At 37.1% G+C, this 13,522-nt stretch overlaps 1 protein-coding gene across 17 annotated transcripts in view; it reads left to right on the top strand.

Moving 5' to 3' along the window:
* LOC122563699 (adhesion G protein-coupled receptor L3) overlaps positions 1–13,522 on the top strand; it is a 681,177-nt gene that overhangs the window by 622,520 nt on the left and 45,135 nt on the right. For all 17 annotated transcript variants that reach the window (XM_087995292.1, XM_087995289.1, XM_043717974.2 and 14 more), the window contains 2 exons: positions 5,887–6,055; positions 13,001–13,126. In XM_087995292.1, the coding sequence (XP_087851418.1) occupies positions 5,887–6,055; positions 13,001–13,126 (295 nt within the window). The remainder of the gene's footprint in view (positions 1–5,886; positions 6,056–13,000; positions 13,127–13,522) is intronic.

Genomic DNA, 13,522 nt, shown 5'->3' with positions numbered 1-13,522 from the left:
AAAATGCCCAATCTTTTGCATACACTGGCTTAAAACCATGAGATGGCTGATAAAATCAATAATTTGAAAAACAGGAATACTGTTTGCTGATTACTTCTTTATATTTTAGTCGAACTATCGCAAAGTTGATGCACAAATGCATGTGTCATGCCTAAAGTGATTTTACTGCATGTTGCAATTTTGTTGTTACAAGCCCAGCATACAACTGTTGTGAGGATACAACTGGGGAAAAGATGCTGAAAGTTATGCAATTAATTCAACACTTCAGTTGCTTGAAAACTATCTCCAGAGTGGCACTGTTGTGTTAAATCAACAAGCTGCCTGCAACCAATAGTTCAATTTTAGAAAGGCAAAAAACTGTATTCATGCCCCTTGGTGCTTTTCATCGTTCAAGTGGTCACAATACCAAATTTATCACTGACTTTGCTTAAACCCTGATTGGTAACAGGGACTTGGATTAGACATACCCAGAGTAAGGTTTTAAAATTGCAATCACTGTGAAGCAAATACTTTTAAATTTGATCATCAAAGATCCATAAAAAATTGTTTTCATACCATCTCAAAACCAGTAAAGTCTGTAATTAAGAAAGGTTGGTTCTTCTGATTTTTATCCCCAAATTGCGTTACATGTATTTGCAGTAGCCCTGTCAATTATCTTGTCACACATATCAAATTCCCCTGTAATTTACAAAAAAAAGAAAGTATATTTCAAGCTTCTGAAATTTGATTTATTTCAAGGGAATCATAAAGTATTGCTCAACCAGAAAATTGTCAATCACATTTGACTGTTTAATGTGTGGCTTGTTGAAGATGACAGAGTTGTAAAGCTTTGAAAATGCTTTATTCTGTCTCTTTTTTGGCATGTTACGTGTTTATCATTGGCTCCACCTAACACTTTGTCATTCAGTGATGGTTGTTTCTCCGTACTTAATCATCTTAAGAGTTGATCTTTGCAACCATTCGAAATCTATTAACTCTTTTCCCACTTTTGGCTAATGCTACAGACCGCTTAAATGTACCAGTGCATTTGCTGTTTATAAAACACTTTGAATACCAGCTCGACACTGTGCTGATGTGGAATGAGTCATTTGATTTACTAGAGAATCCAACTTCATAAATCTGATTTTGTTCAGTCTGCTTTAATGAATTTTGGGGCTGAGCATGAAATAAAACTTTAAAATGAATATAATTTTTTTTCAAAACAAAAATAAATCCATGAATTTACCAGTTAAAACCACTTTACTGATTGTATCAACAAATCATCTGGGGTTTGTACACCCACAATAGGAAGTTACAGAATTTTGATTCAGTGACATTGAAGACATGGTGATAGGTTTTTGAGTAGCTTGGAGGAAAACTTGCTCCTTTCCATCTGCTCCCCTTTCCCTTGTAGTTGCTCAAGGTCACAAATTTTGAGAGTGCTGTCTAAGAACGCTGAGTGAGTTGTTACAATATACAGAAGACAGAATGTGAATTATTCACCCCAGAGTTCCCAGCCTCTGACCTGGCCTAGTGGCCATAGTATTTATATTGCTGATCTCGCTCAGTTTCAGGTCAATGGAAACTTATAGGATGCTGATTATGGAGGATTTGGCAATTGACAGGCATTGAATGTCAGGGAAGATGGTTCAGATGACCACTGCCTGACATTTGTGTGGTGCAAATGCTATTTGCAACTTATATTGTCCAGGCTTTGCTGCCTAATGTACGCAGACTGCTTCAATATCTGAGGAATTGTGAATGGTGTTGATAATTCTGTACTTAAGAAACATTATAAAACATAACAGGACATGAGCTGTGCAGGGAGATGTTTGGTCAAAACTTGGTTAAAAAGGTAGCATTTAAGGTGCATCTAATTGGAGAAAAGTGAAGTGGAGAGGTTTAGGGAACAAATCCTAGAGGTGAGGACCAAGGCAACTGAAGGGATAGGCAGCAACGATGGAGTGATGAAAAACTAAGATCTCCAAGTGACAGAAATTAGTGGAAAACAGATAGCCTAGAGAGGTTTGGGGCTGCAGGAAATTGGAGAGAATGGGAGAGATGCGAGAGTGGAGTTTGTAGTCGGAAATGGAGACATAGGCTTCTGTCCTGCTAAAATGAAGGGGAATTTCTTCTCATTCAGTGTAGGTTACTGAACGAGCAGCTTGTTCATTTAGAAACAGTGACGGCTCAAGAGTAGTGGTCAACATACCTATGGAATTTGGGGTTGTGTTTGGGAATAATGTTGCTAAGGGGTAGCACGCAGATGAGAATTTGGAGAGCATCAAGGATAAATTCTTTGGGGATATCAGAGGTGTGGGAACAAGAAGAGAAGCAATTGATGTACTTGAATTTTGAAACAACATTTGATCAATGTCACATCAAAGGTGTATTGGCCTTGACAAATGCAGGTTTCCAGAGATCTGGTAGGGAGGTGAATTTAGTTGGGATGCTCTTCGGATGGTCAGTGTGGACTTGATGGGCTGAATGGCCTACTTCTGCACTGTAAAAAATCTATGTTTCAATTAAGTCATGTCTAATTATCTACCTCAGTACCATTTTCTCACACAATCTCCATATTTCTTAATGTTGTTAATCCAGATGTCCATCAATACCATCTGTGTGAAGAAATTCCTCTTCAGCTCAGTGCTAATTATCCTGAGATTACATCCCTGGTTTTAGACTCACCAGTCTGGAAAACATCTTACCTATCTTATCCTCCTTGAGATGCCCATTAAAAAACTTTGTACGTTTCAGTGAGATTGCCTCTCATTTGTTGATACAATGGAGAATACAGACCCGGTTTCCTCAAAGTATCCTCATAAAACAATTCTGCCATCCCAGAGATTATTCTGGTGAACCTCGATTGTACTCTTTCAATAACATGTCTCTCCCTCCAATTATAAGGAGACCACAATTGAACACCAACTGAAATCTTATCACGATTGCAAACAACTGCAGCAAGACTACTTAACTCACATATTCAAATCTGCTTACAATGAAGATGAACATTTAATTCTTTTTTATTGTTTGTTGCATCTGCATGCTAACACGTAGTGACTCATGAACAACACACACACTCCCAACATCTCACCATTTAAGAAATATTCTGCTGATCAGTTTCCTTTTCTAGCAAAGTGAATAACTTCAACCTATTGCCATATTTTCACCTATTCGCTTAGAGTGTATCATCCTTGCAGCAGTTTATGTTTCCACCTAGTTTAGTGTCATCAACAAAGTTGGAAATATTATTTTGGTCACACTATAAAATAATTAATATAGCTTGTGAACAGCTTGGAGCTAGCACTGACCCTTGCAGTAGCTGATGATGTTCCCATGGATCTGCTGCCTTTGCACTTCTAGGTGGCAGACATTGCAGATTTATATAACCCTGTAAAAGGGCCTTTGTGAGTTTTTTTTACTACTTTGTTGTTTATTAGTGACTGATTCATATACCTTCTTTATGGAGAGCCTGTCATTGCTGCTGATGACATGTTGAAGAAAGTTTACCAACATGTTTGAGAATTGTAATGCATAGGAGCAGTTCATTTTGATCGAAACTGACTTAGTGGTGAATGAAGTCTAAGTTGCAACTAACAAAATAACAAAACATTGGTGGCATGTAAGCACAATACATTGCATTTGTTATCCTCGAACTCTCCTGTAGAATAGTGTAAAGTAGTTGGAGATAACTCAGTCTGACAGACCCCAAAGTAAACACTTCCCATGGTCTTAGTTATATTCTGTAACAGACAATAATGTATTTGGCCTTGTATTATGGGTAGATTTTAAGGATTCCCACAATTCGCATGGTAAGTGGATATTTATCACCCCTGCCAATGGAGAGCATCCTGCCTAATGTCAACTCAAAAACTAGTACTTCATTTGTTGTCTGGAACAAGTTTGAAACCCAGGATCTTCCATTAAGGCCACACTTAAGCAGAGTCCTTAACTGGCAGTAAATATATGGTGAAAATACCAAAGCTGATAGAGAAAGATTGAATGAGTTAGTTGACTGGCAGGAGATTATTAAATCCTGTTTCTTGAAATACTTCAAAACTCCTCAGATTCATAATCCATTTTCCAGCCTGCCCACAGCCCTTTTCCTTTGGGGTGGCTAAAGGAAGACTCAGCAGTCATGCTGCTGATTGTAATCATTACTAATAAATAATCTAATCGTGAAGAGGAGCTGCTTCCTGGTAGTGTGTGCCAATTTGCTTGGGTGGTGTGGAGCGGTTGGAAAGAATTTTGTTCTGTTTATTCAACTTCCTTTTTTATTATTTGCAGCTGGGACCATTATTTTCTAATGTTGGTGTTTTTGTCTTTGTATCCATGCATTCTTTAGCTATGAGGATAACAGGCCCTTCATCAAGTAAGAATGGTCTGAATGGCTTACAAACATCATGTTGTGTGGCCTTTTGAGATGTACTGAAACTTGGCCCCCTCTGTAATATTTTCCTTCATTGTAGCTTTTGTTATTTGCATAGAGACGGAAGAGCAAACTGTGTAGAGAACCAGTACATTTATTTACATATTCACATTTGCTGAGCTGCTTAGCAACCCAGGATTGATTCCTTTAAGTTGCCTTCCAACATATTCATATATCTGTTGCTCTTGTAAGAAGTGGACTATTAAGGATGCTCTGCAAACCTATTTTATAAATGCAGTAAATCAGAGAAACCCATCCAAATCCCTTTAAGGATCCCTTGGGTTAATGCCGACCTTTCAACAGGGCTAGAAGGGATCAGCAGTTTGGATTTTACCTTCTCATTTCAACATATCTCTATATACACCTGAATACGGTTACATTACAAAACTACTAAAGCCTGCTGAGCTGCTTGCATTTACTGCTGTGAATGATGCTAAGCAGCAAAGTATTTAAATTCTTTGTTAAAATCTTGTGGTGTTTTTACATACAGCTCAGAAATGTATTTTGTTCTGCTTATCATGTTGCAAAATTGAATCACACTGAAGAAGATGCATTTAAGGTAAATATGTACATTTCTGAGCAGTAATCAAGTATGAAAAATTGAAAGTTTACAAATTCAATTGCAATTTTTGCAATCTATATTGAGACAGTAGAAGCAATGATGTTCTCAAGCATGAGATCAGTTCTCTCAAAATGTGCAGCTTGTGGAAGAAGTATCAGTGTTCCAGAGAATGCTGACTGGATGAATAATTCAGTTTGTTCTTCTGATGAAGAGCCTTCTCCTTTGTTGTCTTTCACATTTCATGCAGGAATGAACTTTACTCTACATTGCTGTGACATTTTTTAATTTCACTGCTGACCATAGATCAATTTCCAGGTTTTTTTTCTTTTTTTCCACTTCATTCCCCTTTTAGATTTCTTTTGACTTGTTTTTAAACTGCCCTGTGTTTCTGGGGAGAGTGTTGGGTGGTGTCACTGTGTAAAGGAAGAGAGATGTGTTCCATAAAGATGGTTTTATGATTGACAAACTCTGACCTAAATTCATGAAACCATGTTTGAATGATGAGCCTTATTACCTGAAAGCTACATCTAAAAAGTGATTCATGTACTATTAATGATTATTAAGTTTACTGTGATTCCTGGATTTATTTGCTGCCATTTTGTTTCACACCAGTAGCTTGCAAAGCTAAATATGTTAAAGTATCACTTCTTTGTTCAAGTCTTGTACCATTGTGTAAGGAAAAATTAATTTGTTCTGGATCAAAAAATACATATTGATTTATTGCAACTCATGATTAAATGTTCCACATACAATTAAGCATTAACTGTGGGGAAAAATGTCATAGATTTCAGACTTTAAATTTTTTTTATAGAATTGAAACTCATAATAAAATAATCAAAATTCATGAAAGTCGGCATTTCTTAGAAAGGAAAGTGTGCAATCATGTTGAATGACATTTTTTTTCCATTCTTTGCAGATCATGGGTCATAGGGGCCATAGCTCTCCTTTGCCTCCTTGGACTAACTTGGGCTTTTGGACTTATGTTCATTAATGAAAGCACTGTTATCATGGCATATCTCTTCACCATTTTCAACTCACTGCAGGGAATGTTTATATTCATTTTCCACTGTGTCCTCCAGAAGAAGGTTAGTTTTGTGTGTCAAAGAAACATATTCCTAAGTCTTGTGTTTTGGGGCAGGGGAACAAAAGATTTGCTGACACCTCGTGATCTTCATTATAGTGATTCTAATGTGTTACAATATACCACAAGTCAGTCACTTTATTGTTCAACAGGGAGACCGGGGAAGAATTGTCAGAGTTCATTAATTTATCTACAACCCATTAGCCTTTATTCTTCTTTAACTACCCTTAAATTGTCTTTTCAGATATAAGTGCTTATTATTCGAACTCTGACCTCTTGAAATCAGGAAATAGTAATTGCAGAGTAATCAATTTTCTATTAATGATTTAATGTGTATGTGTCAGCATGAAGATTGTCTGTTCCGAAGTATTTTGTAATCTTAATGAGATCATTACGATGTGAAGTTGCTGTCGCAGAAGATTGGTTTCTATACAGAGGTGTTATAAGGAGGTGGAAGTTGTAAATGAAAGATCACACTGAGGTTAGAAGATTCTTCACACACCAAAAGAATTTACAACTCTAGGACATGTTGTCATTTTGCATTTTTGATCTATCCTCCATATGATCAACTGAAATCTTTGGTTGGTTTGAAATACCACTACATTAAAATCAACAGATAGGACATGCCAACAATAATTCTTGTACTTACTTCAGAGATGGCTTTGGAACCCCTCGCAAAGTGTGACAATAAATGGAATATGCAGAGTTTCCATTCGATAAGCACTTGTCAAAACATGCCTGGAATTTGATGGACACTGCACCAGTTTTACAGTTAAACCCTCGTTTCAACTCAAACACTTCAGCATAAGCTGAAACAAAAAAGGTCTCCTGTTTCAGCATCTGTGTTATTGATTATAATTGATTATTAACTTGAATATGGTCAGTGGAGCCTTAAGATACCCAAATTTAAAATAATTTAAGCTGAGAATTTGTTCAGGTAATCGCTGGAGCTGAAGAACTATCAATCAATAATTTTAAATTGACTGCTGGTTACGGGTCCTATGTACCAAGGACAGATCAATTGACTGAATTTGAACTGATTTAAATTGAATTTAAAGTAATTGTAGCAGCACTATGAGAAACAGATCTGAGCATAGTTTCAATTAACACTTAGTCACTGCAGATGCAGGTAATTAACAATGGATTAATGTTATCAGGGGTACCTGTATGCCATTTTGGCATATTGTGATAAATGCTCCTAAACAGACTTGCTGGGCAGAAACTCTCTGTCGCATCCTTGGAGTGAGTACTCAGTTTTAGGGGCTTAGATTGCTTTGTGCAAATGAAATTTAGAATCAGCATAAAAGATTGTCCCATTTTCCACAATTATTTTTTCTATTTCCTTTCCTTCTGCCCAGATCATAGTATTACTTGAGTTGAAATCATATAACATAAACTCCGAAATCCTTTCCTCAGCTGAAACGAGGGCACCACAGATGATTCATGGGTAACAGATATGTAATAGCACACTTTCTATCAGTGTTAAGCTTCCCATCATTTAACTTTCCACCTAGTACTTGTCACTCCTAATTCAGTACTGATAATTGGGAGGTAATGATTTCTTTATTAATGAGAACACATTGCCTTTCTCGACTTTGAGTAATTTACCTGTTTGCAAAAAAAATCACCAGTTTCTATCAAAACCTGTGAAGATTTTTACCTGTTTAAACAAATTCAGGTTCAAATCCTGTTGCCTCACTCAATAAAATAAAATGCACTTACAGACAGGGATCATGGGATGATCCCCCTGCTCTCCACCCCCACTCCCCGCCATACCCAACAAAAAAGCACAAACATTTCTCCTCCACATAGTCCACTCTTGAGCCAGGTTGTATTGTGATTAGGGAAATCCAATATTATCATAACAATTCTATTTGCATAACACTCTATAACATAGCAAAATATCCCAAGGCATTTCACATGGTCACTATGTGATCAGGTATGAGACTGACTCATATTGGGCCAGTTAGCCAAATGCTTGATCAATGAACTATGATTTTAGAAAGGAGGAAAACACAATAAGAGAGGGTTTGTGCTTGGAGCAATTGGATGAAATTCCAATGGTAGGGACTGAGGAACTGAAGGCACAGACACCAATGGTGAAATGGTTGTAACTGGGAATTGGCAAGAGGCCAGAATTATTGCAGCAGAGGTATCTCAAAAGGTTCAACTTGGAAAAGAATACAGAGTTGTGAGGGTGAGGAATTAGATCATTTTTTATCTTTATTCTCTATAAAAACAAGCCACTTATGTTTTAATATTTGAAAACTCTTCACAGGTTCTTAAGTGCTAAATCATCTAGCGTACCATAAGTCACAGCCTGATCAATAATTTGATAATTTTTCATGGTAATAAAGGTACTACAGTTTATTACTTGAAAGGTTAGCAGATGTAACCATCTTGTCTGCCTCAATTGATTTCATTTCAAGTCAGCAGCACATCCTTGGCTGTGTACCACATTATTCATAGTGTAAATACAAAGGCATCAGATGAAATGTAATCAAATAGGGAAGTATTAACGAGAATGTGTTTCAAATAGGAGCTAGGTGTTACTCTTCCCATACATACGTGAAAACTAATCATGCATTTGTCCCTACATGCAGTCTGAAAATGTTCTGTAAATGCTAGCAAATTGCTCATTCTGGCAGTCATTCTTCAATGAGAGTCTATTCAACATACTGTGGGTTAGATGTCTAACCCAGTCAATGGAACGTCTCTCCCTACATCAACCTGTTATTTATAATGCAATGTCCTAGATTGGACAGTTGTATTTCTTGAACTGCAGGAGTTATGCAGTAATAATCGCAATTCTCGTCATTCCCCATATTCTTCTAAACATAGAACTGTCTTGGAAATTGTTGAAGCATATGAATTGGTTTTCCCTTGTTCTCTTTACCATGAAGACACTAACTCAAGTGAGGATATGGTTTCATGGTCAGTGTTTTATGCAAATGGTAATATTTCATTTGTAAATATGAAATATAACAGGTTTCAGCACCCACCCCCATGTATGACATCTCCCAATCCATAAAATCAAGAAAAGTGCTCACAGCGATCAGGTCTGGAAAGTCCTTTAGTGTCCATCAAGCCAGTGGCTCTAAAATGGGCTGCATATTTTTGACCGGCAGGAGTCGCCCTGGGAGGGAACCGCCTTTAAGGATCTAATGCATTAAGGTATTAGGAGACAAGCACACACTGCTGTGTCACTAGCCTAATTTAGCATATTAGTACTTGTACAGCTCAATATTCACATTTTGCATGTTATGTGCTTTATTTATGCCTCAGTATGGTTCCTGTGTGATGCTATTAATTTAACACTTTAAATTGCTCTCACCAAAATAGTGGACTTTTAAATTGCATTACTTTACTCTTATGTTATATAAAACTGAAAATACTTGTTTGCTTAAACATAGCCCATGGACCAACATGAAATGCAGTTATTTAGCTGGATGTTTTACACAATTCAGGTGAACACAAAACTGAGATTTCTTGTATTAATAAACATTACTGAGTTCCTGATGACCAAACTCATGAGTTAATAACATCTCAATGTAAACAAACTGAATTTGGTTTCAGACTTGAATTCAGGAAGTTTCAGCAGTCAGGCAGCACTTAAGTTAGTTTTGCACAAGTTTGGACCCAATGTTTACCCCTAACAAAGTTAAATATTTTTCATTTGAGTGACAGACTTAAAAACCAAAATGCAGCAAGTGTAAGCTGAAGAATGAGATATAAGCAATGCTTTGCCTCCTGTGGGTTTGTATGTTTGTAGTCAAACGTTATTAGTTGAACTAAACAAAGAGCAGGAAAGCCATTCTTGTAAGGATTAAGCTTCCTATCTGACAGATGAGATCAGTTTGTAATGAAGAGAGGATTTTCCATTGGTAAATTTCATTGTAATGTTTTGTTCCAAAATGACCTGATTTCATTTCTCAGTCCTCTTCCCCTTTGATTTTTCAAATAATTAAGTCAAGTTTTAAAATTCAAGCTGGTCATGAAGATTCCATATTCCAATAATGCTCAGTGTGAAAATATGTTCAAAGTGCACAGTCTGCTTTAAGGCTATTAACAATAGTACAGCTGTCATAATCTGCAGTTGTTGATCTGAGTAAAAGAGAAGTTGATAGACATTGTGCAATTGCCTTCTGTTCTGTTAGGCTAGGAGAGGAAAGGATTAACATTTTCAGCCTGAGTGCGCATGTGTGAGAGTGTGAGAAAATGTGCACGTGGACTTCTGGTTGTTAAAGGATTTGAGCTGCTCTGTAATTTCATCGAGCCATCTGCTTACCACCATCTCTGGTTTATGAAGTATGTTGTTCCTGTTTGCAGATGACTGCATGGTTTATGCATTACAGAAAACTCATGATCATATTAATTCATTACAACATGATCTTCTGGAATTGCAAAAGTCTTAGGACCGGTGGGAGATGGGAGATGTTATGTCAATAAACACCATAAGTAGGTTCCACCAACATATAGCTTTAACTTCTATAATCAGTTTTGCCAACAGATAGAGTGGCACAGTGACTCAGTGGTTAGCACTGCTGTCTCACAGTGCCAAGGACCTGGGTTTGATTCCACCTTTGGGTGTCCTTGGGGAACTTGCATATTCTCCCCATATCTGCACGGGTTTCCTCCCACAGCCTAAAGACGTGCAGGTTAGGTGGATTGATCATGCTAAATTTCCCATCATGTGCAGGTTAGGTGGGGGGGGGTTAGCCAAGGTAAATGCAGGGTTACTAGGATAGGGGGTGGAACTAGGTGGGACACTCCTCAGTTGGTTGGTATGGACTTGATGGGCTGAATGACCTACTTTCACACTGTACAGATTCAATGATTTTAGATATGCAGCAGTACTTGAGGGTTCCTCTTAACAAAACTTTCATGGGGAATTACACATACAGTAGATAACATCCATAGCTAACAGGATTCTTGGATTTCTATGGAAGAATTTTTAGTATTGCAACATTAATATCAGCTTGCCAAAGATTTATTGTCCAATCTTGAAATATGCAAACTGTATATGGACTTTTTAAGTGGTGAAAGATATGAATAAAGTTGAAGAAATCCCAAGGCATTTTGCCTACTCTGCACAGGTTCCTTGGTACGGTAATCATCAGTGTTGACCAAAGCTATGGAATGGGAACCACTACAGCAAAGAAATGGAAGAGAAAAATGCCTATCAACGACTATAAAATACAGAATGGACTAGTGGAAATTGACAGGAAAAAATACCTGGTGCCCTCTAGCAAGGCAAAACATGAAATTGTTATTGACACAAACTACAAAGACCATTTCTTTCCAAAACAGTGTGTCATTAATCTTTCTTCCCATTGACAAGCGTGCAGTGAAACTAGCTGCGAAAGGAAGTTGTCATTTCTCTATCATTTGAATTTTTCATGACCCACCTTTAAAATATTTTTATATTAAGGTTTTCATTATCAAGACTACCATCTCAGCATTTAATGCCTGGTTAGTGAACAGTACCCATCCAAATGTGAGTGGGATACTGATATTAGTCTAATACTGACACAACTGAATCAGAAACAAAGCAATTCCTTTATCAAGGTCTAAACAACAATAATGTATTTTACTCCAACAGATGGAGAAACCTAAATAGGATGGTAATGGAAGAAGTGACTTCAGTACACTAATTAATTCTCATCCCAAAAGAGAAAATGCTGGAAAATCTCAGCAGGTCTGGCAGCATCTGTAAGGAGAGAAAGGAACTGACATTTTGAGTCTAACTGACCCTTTGTCAAAGCTAAAAAAAAAGGGAGAAATAGGAAGGTATTTATACTAGGCTCTTTATTGCTACCTTTGCTTCTGGAGCCATGACTCACTTTCTCTCAGCCTCGTATAAATACCTCCCTGTTTCTCCCCTTTTTTTAGCTTTGACAAAGGGTCAGTTAGACTCGAAACATCGCTCTTTTCTCTCCTTACAGATGCTGCCAGACCTGCTGAGATTTTCCAGCATTTTCTCTTTTGGTTTCAGATTCCAGCATCTGCAGTAATTTGCTTTTAATTAATTTTCATCTATTGTTGACCGATTCAAGAAATACTTAATACTTTATTTTAAAATCCTGAATTTTTGGTTGGATTCATTTACTTTTGGCAGAAAGGTGGTGGTGGGTTTTGCATAGACCTAATGTATTATAATAATAAATGGTGACATTGATGAATTTATGCTCCAGAAATTTACCATTTTAGCATTGGTTTGCAACATGCATAATGGCCTAGAATTATTGGTAATCATTTGAAAACATCACATTCATACTACAGCTGTCTGTAAGCATCATTGTATTTCCAAATTGTGAAGCCTAATGATTGTTGACAGCCTTTGCTGACAAGAACACCCAACTAATGTGAAGCACTAAACTTAGAAACCATTAACTGGGAGTAATCACCAGTCTATAATCTTGGAATTCTGATAATCATGAATTGGAACAGCAAAAATCTTTCAATTAGACTGTTGTCTCCAAACAGCCAAGCATCAATCTAAATATAAAAGGTCAGGCTGTGCAAATGACACTGGAGAGAAATCCAACTGAACTCAGCATGTGATATCCACACATTTTATCATACAGCATCTACTAACCAATGGGAACTGCACAGTGATGAAGAAATATAATGAAGGTTCTGTGTTATCTCTGCAGCAAGTTATGCCTTAGACACAGAGTTCCAATAATCAATCGAAATCGCTTATAATCATCTGTGATCCTTTTTGATTTAATGTTTTGATTTTTCTGAGGCTTGACCCAGCAGCAACTATTCCCTTTTTTGATCTTCATCAAAAATAAAGTGCTGGTTAAATTTACAACAAGTAGGAATGTCTAATAATTCAATGAAAACCATTGATGCGTGAAATAGCTTTCCAAGATTTGGTGCGCTATTTGAGCCGTACCACTACCATTTTTTTTAATCAATGTTATTATTTTTAACCACCTAGGTGAGAAAAGAATATGGCAAATGCTTTCGTGCCCACTGCTGCAGTAAAAGAAGCACAGAAAGCTCCCTCGGTTCAGCAAAAACGTCTGGTGCTCGAACTCCTGGGCGATATTCTACAGGCTCTCAAGTAAGTGAATGATTTATAAAATGGAAATTCACCTCATCCAAAGTTTATTTACTTGCAGTAACTCCTGAAAAGGGTTCTCTGTTATTCCCTAATGTTGTTCTCCCTCTGGAAGGTTTCTGGAAAGTATATCCTGATAATCTACTGTGAGAAAGAAAACAAAATTCCCTTCAAATTGGACCCTTCTATTATTGGACAGAATGGCCTGGATTTTCCACTTTTCCACATTGGTCAGAGAGTCATTATTGTAGCATCAATGGGAGTTGTACACGGAAACTCTGAAAATATATCTTCGCAAATTCTGAAGGAACTGTCTCAGAAATTGAACATCCCTCTGGGTGATACCTCGACACCTAGAATCCTCTGAAAATCTCCATCTAAGAACTCAGAGTGCTCTAA

This window comes from Chiloscyllium plagiosum, unplaced genomic scaffold (genome assembly GCF_037043375.1).
Source record: "Chiloscyllium plagiosum isolate Xiang-an unplaced genomic scaffold, Cpla_swu_hap1 HiC_scaffold_2, whole genome shotgun sequence".
NCBI lineage: Eukaryota > Metazoa > Chordata > Chondrichthyes > Orectolobiformes > Hemiscylliidae > Chiloscyllium > Chiloscyllium plagiosum.
Note: the sequence above shows the minus strand (reverse complement) of the source record. Positions and strands in the feature narration are given on the sequence as shown.